The sequence below is a fragment of the Triticum dicoccoides genome, chromosome 2B (genome assembly GCF_002162155.2).
Source record: "Triticum dicoccoides isolate Atlit2015 ecotype Zavitan chromosome 2B, WEW_v2.0, whole genome shotgun sequence".
Classification (NCBI taxonomy): domain Eukaryota; kingdom Viridiplantae; phylum Streptophyta; class Magnoliopsida; order Poales; family Poaceae; genus Triticum; species Triticum dicoccoides.
Genome location: NC_041383.1, coordinates 811,913,311 through 811,922,084, shown reverse-complemented (window position 1 = coordinate 811,922,084; position 8,774 = coordinate 811,913,311). Strand labels below are relative to the sequence as shown.

The 8,774-nt window shown below is 45.0% G+C and overlaps 1 protein-coding gene across 1 annotated transcript; it reads left to right on the top strand.

The window, feature by feature from the left end:
* The first annotated feature begins 2,584 nt into the window (after positions 1–2,584).
* Positions 2,585–4,198, top strand: LOC119366522 (SKP1-interacting partner 15-like). The gene has a single exon (XM_037632270.1). The coding sequence runs from the start codon at positions 2,620–2,622 to the stop codon at positions 3,856–3,858; it is 1,239 nt and encodes a 412-aa protein (XP_037488167.1). The 5' UTR covers positions 2,585–2,619; the 3' UTR covers positions 3,859–4,198.
* The last annotated feature ends 4,576 nt before the right edge of the window (positions 4,199–8,774 follow it).

Below are 8,774 nucleotides of genomic sequence, written 5' to 3'. Positions count from 1 at the left end.
TCACTCCTTCCCATCATGCAAGAACCACTGTGATTTTCCCCCTCTCTATCGATGATATTTGCTTTAGAGAACATCAACCTCTTTGTTAGGAAGTGGCAATATCAACTCTGTCTTGGTTGTTGATGACTAAAATAAATATCCCCACGTTAGCAGGTGAAAAGGAAAGAAGAAGAACAACATCAAAAATAAATAAAAACTTATGCCAGCCGGTGAGATGACCCCATTGGAGTTTTGGGCCGTGGGCTCATTCTCTTTACCTTGAGCGAGGAAGAAACGGACCAGCAGTTAGTGTCAAGTATTGTTTTCACCCTTTTATTATTCCTGTAAACCTAGCTATTGATTAATAAAGAGGTTTTAGCGCTAAAAAAACTATTGTTTTTTGTAAGTAAAGAACTACACGTATTTTCTATCGATCTCAACGGCCATGTGGGCTCACCGAGTGATTCTTCGTGTAGCTTCAAAGGTATCCTCGGAAGATATCCATAATCATGTCTTTGTCATCTTTTTTTACTTTCTTTTCCTTGTGGGATCATGAGGGTTTTTACACGTGACCTTAACTCTTTCTAGGTGAGGGTTATCGCTACTCTAGGAATCTTACACAAAAAACTCCAAAACACGTATTTACTAAGTCAATTCCCTTATCTGTTATCTCCATGTTGCAAGCCGGGACTCAGGCGATGTTTCTTGCATCTCACACGACTCTCGTGCTAGTTTGACAGAACATTTCTTTTTCGTGGATCAAAGAACTTCTGTAGATGTTGCCAGGGCCAATGAAAATCCTTTAGCTAGATTCATGGACATTGGAACATTCATCCGCTTCTTGTTGATTTTTTTCACCACTCCAAGACAAGGACCATATGACGCCATCCATGTTGCCAGAAGCTCCAACATTGTTGCACATGCCATCTCCGTGAGACGTGCTTTTAGAGATCAATATGCTCCATATCACTCCTTTCCGCAGTGAAAGAACCACGATGATTTGTATTTCATTCTGTTAGGCATACTTGCTTTAGAGCATCTTCAACAGGCGTACAAAAAGTGCTCCGCGCGTTAAAATTTGGGGTTTTCTGGGCGCCAGACAGCTTCAGCAGAAGCCTAAAATAGTGCATGCACAAAAAGAGATTGGGTACGCGCTAAAATGTGCTATCAAAAGCTGTAAATTTGGGGCGCCGGATTGCGCGCGCTTCACAATTTGCACCGTGTGTTTTTTTGCGCGCACGTTTTCGAGCATCTGCTAAACCAATGTTGGGTCCTTCGTGCTAAAAGTGCTACAGTGACGCGCTAAAACGGTTTTAGCGCGCGAAACTTTTATGCGCCTGTTGGAGATGCTCTTAGAGGACATCAACCTCCCGGTGGCGATACAAACTCCATCTTGATTGTTGTTGAATAAATAGCCCCAACTCCATTTTGCCCCAAAAAAGAGGAAAGATGAAGAAAGAACATGAAAAGTAAAAAAAAGAAAAAAAGATCTGCAGGCGGGTGAGATGACCCGGTTAGAGATTTGGGCCGTGGACTCAGTTCTCCTTAGCCTTCACCCAAGCGAGGAAGAAATGGGACCGTCAGTCAGTGTGAACTAGTATTGTTTTTTGTTGTCTAAAAAAACTCTTTTTTTTATAAAAGAGAGCGTCCTCTCCGATTTTCATTAAAAGAAATCATTCAGTCTTACAACTAAGAGAACCAGACTAAACTACTAGAGCAAGTCTAAAAAAAAACTACTCCCTCCATTTCAAAATACAGTGTGTCCTCGGTTCCCGTGCTTCAACTTTGACCATAAATTTAACCGACGGGACCGACAACGGCTGAAGCAAAAAATATACATGTGAATTCGTATTCAAAAGAAGTTTTCAAATATACATTTTTTGCTCCCGCCGCAGTCGGCCTCGTACTCTCGTTGGATAAATTTATGGTTAAAGTTGAACCTCGAAAAACGTGGGCGCGCTATATTTTGGAAGGAGGGAGTGGTATTGTTTTTGTTTGCATATAAAAAAGAGTAGTTTGCCTAAAAAAAACTATTGTTTTTTGTTTGGCATAATGCATAAAACAAACTACAGTATTTGTTTCAGTTTTTCTAAAAAAAAGTAAAGAGCTGCTCGTATTTCCTATCGATCTCAACGGCCGTGTGGGCCCGCCGAATGATTCTTGCCCCACCGGGCAGGCAAAGGCGCGTCCTCGCTTTATCAGTTCACGCGCCATTCCCGCCGCTACCCACCCTCACCCGACCTCCCACCCACCCCTCCAACGCCACGCGCGCCCCACAGCCGCCCGGACCCACCCGTCATCCACCGCACCAAACGCACCCCCACGTACCCGCGGCAGCCGTAACGGCTCATCCGAATCCGATCGCGCGGACGCCAGGCTCCCCGACGCACCGCCGCGCCTACCCGCGCCCCCTCCCACGTCTCGCTGACCGTGGGCCCGGCACGGCGGCAGACGACGGACCCCACTGGCATGCACTCGCACCGGGCTGTGGGCCCGCGCGTGGTATGTTGTGCTCCACGTCAGGGGAAATGACGGGAATGCCCCTCCGCCCCCCGGATTTCCTTCCCGATATACCACTCTTCTCCCCTCCCCTTCCCTCCCCCCATCTCCTCCGCCTCCTCCCACCCACCGCCGGCGACCATGGCCGGCTCCGACGACGACGAGGCGGCGGCGGCGGCGGCGTTGGCGCCGATCCACTGCCTGCCGCCGGACGCGCTGCGGAACGTGCTGCTGCGGCTGACGCTGCGGGACGCGGTGGCGTGCCGCCCCGTGTCGCGCCTCTTCCGGGAGACCCTCACGGGGCCCTTCCTCGCGCTGCTGCCGGCGCTCCGCCTGCTGCTGCTCCGCCACCCGCGCCCCGACGGCGGGGGCTGCCTCCACGCCTTCGACCCCGACCGCCGCCGCTGGCTCCGCCTCCCCTTCACCGCCTTCCTCCCGCACCAGGCCTTCTCCCCCGTCGCCTCCTCCGCCTCGCTCCTCTACCTCTGGATCGAGACCGCCCCCGCGCCCCTCACCTCCTCCTCCTCCTCCTCGTCGTCCTCCTCGCCCGCCGCCGCAGCCCACCCGCCCAAGGCGCTCGCCGTCTGCAACCCGCTGGCGGGCACCTACCGCCTGCTGCCGCCGCTCGGATCCGCCTGGGCGCGCCACGGCACCGTCCTCGCGGGGCCCGGCGGCGTCGTGCTCGTCCTCACCGAGCTCGCCGCGCTCTCCTACACCCCGTCCGAGGGATCCGGCAAGTGGATGAAGCACCCGCTCTCGCTCCCCTCCAAGCCGCGGAGCCCCATCCTGGCCGCCGGCGCCCGCGCCGTCTTCGCGCTCTGCGACGTCGGCACCCCCTGGCGCAGCCAGTGGAAGCTCTTCTCCTGCCCGCTCGCCAGGCTCACAGGCGGCTGGGCGCCCGTCGAGCGCGCCTCCTGGGGCGACGTCTTCGAGATCCTCAAGCGCCCCCGCCTGCTGGCCGGCGCGGGCGGCCGCCGCGTCCTCATGATCGGTGGCCTCAGGTCGTCCTTCGCCCTCGACGCGCCCTGCTCCACGGTGCTCATCCTCCGCCTGGATCTGGCCACCATGGAGTGGGACGAGGCTGGCCGCATGCCGCCCAATATGTACCGCTGCTTCACTGGCCTCTGCGAGGCTGCTGCCCAGGGAAGCGCCATGCCCGCCGCCCCTGTTGCCGGCAGCAACAACAAGGTAAAGGTGTTTGGGGGTGATGGCAAGGTGTGGTTTGGTGGAAAGCGCGTCCGCGGGAAGCTGGCAATGTGGGAGGAGGACGACGTGGGGAGCAGCGGCGGCAAGTGGGACTGGGTGGATGGTGTTCCTGGATATGGTGATGGTGTATACCGCGGCTTTGTGTTCGACGGTGGGTTCACAGCAATGCCGTGACCCGCGAGGCTCATGGAAAAAGATATCCCAGACTGGTGCGTGACTAAATGCGCTCAACTAACGATTTTCCATTGATCTGGGACATCCATCTACTGCTGAAGAGGAACTGATATCTCCATACATTTTATTTACATCGTACTTGGTTCTTAGCTTGATGAAATACTTCCAGTTGTTGTACTTAATGAACATGAAATGATCTGTTGGTTCGTTGTTTCAGACATTGAAATGATGCAGACTGTTATATGTTTAGACGATAAAATGTTAAATGTCGCATTTATAGGAACAAAATTTTACTGTGGTTAACTGGTAACTAGTCTGCATTATTTATGTGTGTTGGCCACATCCCACATGCTAATGGTACCTTGATATATTCGTGCTGTGCATCTGACGATTGCTTAGAATTGTAGTAGCCTAATAGGTTTAAATTTGGATGATTAGGTTTAACTCTTTTACAAGCTACCATTATGAAAGTTGTAGATATTGTTTTTTTGTGATGCCATCTTTATTTTTGTATTTAGAGTGGCATCAACTACTACTGCTGTTAGTGCTTGGAGTTCTCTGATATGCATTTTGTTACCCGTGTCGCATCTAGGTTAACTTGATTGGACTTTCATTTGATACACGACTCATCAAATGATCTGGTTAATATAGGCATTGAGTGTTCATACTACCTGCATGGATTGCAGAGCCACTGCATATGAACTAATTGGATGTACATAACTCTGGTCATTGTTCAATACTTTGATGTCGTTAACCGTGGCAGTCATGCATTTGAGTCATAGGAGCCCTGAGGTAGATGCCCCAATAGAGATTCCAAACCTACATGTAGGGAATCCTAATGGACATATCTGTTCAAAACTTACCTGTAGACTAGATACCGGCCAACTCTTGTTTGTGAGTTTTGAGTTGATGATAGTCTAGCTTTTAGTTTATAATCTCTGTATTACTAGCTCGTTTTTTCTTTACGAGTGCATGGACGCCATCTACTGTCATCATCGTCCTTATTTCCAAAACTGAACATGATAAACAAGCTTGTTGGGTCTAATAATTGCTATTTATTCTGCCTTTCAGATGCGGTCTTGTAGTCCCTGTATGAACTATTACCATTTAATGTACTCAGGGATGTTTAAGCAAAATATTTCACGCTTGTATTTTATTCTGGGATATATTTACTTCTGCTAAAAATGATGTACTCATTTGGGTGCTCTAAGCCAACTATTGCGTCTATACTTCTTGTTTAATTTTCTGTAGCCATAAAGACTACATTGTATTAATCATCCATTTCGATACACCAAACCCTGTCCATTTCGATACACCAAACCCTGTCACAAGCACGCAAACTTGAATTTTTGTTGTACTTGATGGATATCAAGGTATCTGTCAGTCCTTTTGTTTCAGACATTAGAATGTTGTAGACCTTTCTATGTTTAGATGATAAAATGCGACATTTATAGGAACAACATTAGTGTGTTTAACTGGTAACTAGTATGTTTTTTTTTTCGTGTGTTGGGCACATGATCATGTTATGTTGATATATTAGTGGTGTGTCGGATGATTGCTTCTCTCCACCATTTTTGAGGTTGCGGATGCTGTTTGCTAGCTTCATCTTTATTTTCGTATTTAGAGTGGTATCAATTACTTGTGCTGCTGTACCTATAGGAGCCAGGAAGTAGATGCCCCTTAACCTACCTGTAGAAGTGCAGAGCACCCTCAGTGGACATAGCTGTTCAGAACTTACCTGTAGGTACTGACCAACTCCTGTTTGAGAGTTTTGAGTAAGCTAGTCAAGCTTTTAGTTTATCATTTCTGCACAACTAGCTCAGATTTGATTTTACGAGTGCATGGTCGGTTTCAACTATTATTATTGGCCTTGTTTCCAAAACTGTACTTGATAAACAAGCCTATTTGGGCTCATAATTGCTATTTATTCTGCCTTTTAGATGCGCTCTTGTGGTATCCTGTGTGAACTATTACCATTCAGTGTACGCAAGGATGTTTAGTCAAAATATTGCGCATTGATATTTTCTTCTGGTGTATATTTACTACTGCTGAGAAAGATTTAATCATTTGGGTAAGCCCGCTGTTGCGTATATATTTTTTGTTTAATTGTCGATAACCAAACAGACTACATTGTATGGTATGGAATCTTCCATTTCGATACACCAAACCATGTCATGTGCATACAAACTTGGTTTCTTGATCTGTCAGTTTGTTTCAGACATTCAAATGATATAGACCTTTCTATGCTTTAGATGATAAAATGTCGCATTTATAGGAACAACATGAGCGTGTTTTAACTGGTAACTAGGCTGCTTGTTTTTTGATGCGTGTTGGGCACATGTTCATGTTACGTTGACAACTTGATATTTTAGTGGTGTTTATCGGACGATTACTTGGAACTGCAGTAGGTTTAAATTTGTTATGAGCCACATGGAAGTAGAAGTAGTGACCAACATTTCTGAAGTTGTGGATATTGTTTGTTAGTGATGCCTTTTTATTTGTGGATTTAGAATGGCATCTACTACTGCTGCTGCTGCTGTACGTAGTATCAAGTTGTTTGATCTGCATTTTGTTACCTGTGTCACATATAGGTCAACTTGATTAGACTTCCATTTGACTCATCAATTGGTCGGGTTAATTTAGACAGCGAGTGTTCTTATTGTCGGTACCGATTGTAGAACCACTGCATACTGACTAAATAACTAACTCCAGGTAGCTGTGGTAATTGTTCGCTTCTTTGATGGAACCGTTGTGGTAGTCATGCATTCTGAGTCATATGAGCCTGGAGGTAGATGCTCAACAGGGATTGTAAGCCTACCTGTAGAGTGCCCCAACTGGACATACCTGTTCAAAAATTAATCTACTTAACCTGTACATAGTACTCCCTCCGTCCGGAAATACTTGTCATCAAAATGAATAAAAGAGGATGTATCTAGATGTATTTTAGTTCTAGATACATTCCTTTTTGTCCATTTTGATGACAAGTATTTTCGGACGGAGCGAGTACGTAGTAGATTTGGTGATAGTCCAGCTTTGTGTTTACTTTTTCTGATTTACGGGTGGTGCATGCTCGGTATCTGTGCTATTATCAGCCTTATTTCGCAAATTGCTATGTATATATTCTGCATCTCAGATGTGCTCTTGTATTGCCCTTTGTGAAGTATTATCATTCAGGGCCTCCTCAGACCATGGGTATAGAAAACAGAGGAAAGGAAAATGTATGGGAATGGAGCCTGTTGTGCAGTATAGAAAAACTGTGGGACTCTAAAACCATAGGGCTCCTGAAGTGCAGGAATATGAACCTTTGGTCGGTGGAGCAGAGTGCGTCTCACGGTTAGGGTTCATTGTTTACCGACGATCAAATAGTTAACAATTTAATGTTGAAGTGCACTCAACTAGCATAATCATGAGTTGAATTTTCAATTGCTCACCGCGGAACATGCGGAAAGTGCTACTCCTGTGGAACGCTACTCATTCTTCATGTGGTGGCAGTGAAAGATAGCAAAAACGCGCAAACATTTAAGCAAAATATCACATGTTTATATTTTTGGAACCTAATATCTGGTTGCCTCGCGCGAACATTTCACTCGCTATGGAACTACAAACGAAACTCACATGTATGTTCACCGTAGCGGGTTCCCAGCGCGACGCGACATCAACTGACCAGAAGCGCCTTAAACGGGCTGCAGAACACAAATTGCATCGCGAGCTTGCATGTTTCTACATGACAAATTGGCATGCCCAACTAAAAAAAGAAAGGAAAAGTTCTAAAAAAGAGAAAATACATAATTAAAAAGTGGCACCATTGAAAATGCTGAACAAAAAATACACACAATTTTATAAATTTATAAAATGTCATGCTCTGAAAATGTGAAAATTGTCAAGCTACATTACAAATTTGCCATCCTCTAGATAATTATTTTATCTAGATAAGCCCCAATAAAAATTGCCATGCCATTAAAAATTAAAAAATTAAAAATGCCATCCTCTGAATAACAAAAATGTCATCCTATTATTAATAAAAAAAATGCCATGCACTTGGTAATAAAAACTAGATGCCATTAAAAATAAAAATGCCACCCCCTCAAATAATAAAAATGCCATCCTATTATTAATAAAAATGCTATGCATTTAGCAATAAAACTTCCATGCCGTTGAAAATATTCCACCCTCTCAATAATAAATTTCCCTCCCTATTATTAATAAAAAAATGCCAAGTTATAATGAAAAAAACTGTCTTGTACTTGAGTTGTGAAAATTATAATATATATATTTAAAATTTCCATGTGACATAATTTAAGAAAATTATAAAAACTACCTTGTTAATTTCTTTTAGAAAAAAAACAAGCAAAAAAAGAACATAATTTGCCACCTTGTAAAAAGAGGAGGAAAAAAAAGGAGGGATCAAAATTTGAACTGTGGTCTCCCAAGTAGAGGCTCGGGTACCTAGACGGTGCGGTGTGCGAGTAATGTTTTGATTGGTACACTGTTCGCCAACTTTTCTATTCACAGCGAACATGTTAATAAATATGACATGCAACAAACCCGACGGGAGAGAGCATGTTCACCAGATTGCCCCCTGACGAACGTTCGCCAGGTAGCTTTTCTGCTATATTTTCTTTAGGGAGCCATATCTTTCCTCCTTATTCCATATAAAATGTTGGAGTTGGTGGCCAGTGTACACGTAGGCCCAACAACCTTCTATAAGCCCAACAACCTTTCATAAACAAATAAACTCTTCTTAACATGAGGAGAGATATATGCCATTGTGCTTTATTCACAGCGTGGGATCTAACACGAATAAAAAATGAACTACAACTTTAACACAAGACCAACACACTTGTAGAAGACACAAAAAACAAATGCAAAAAAAAAAACGACTCCAACTCAAAATCATGATCTTGGTTTTAGTGTCT

Bases quoted from the DNA above. Each gene is read 5' to 3' on its own strand.
- LOC119366522 (XM_037632270.1), top strand. From the start codon at position 2,620: ATGGCCGGCTCCGACGACGACGAGGCGGCGGCGGCGGCGGCGTTGGCG.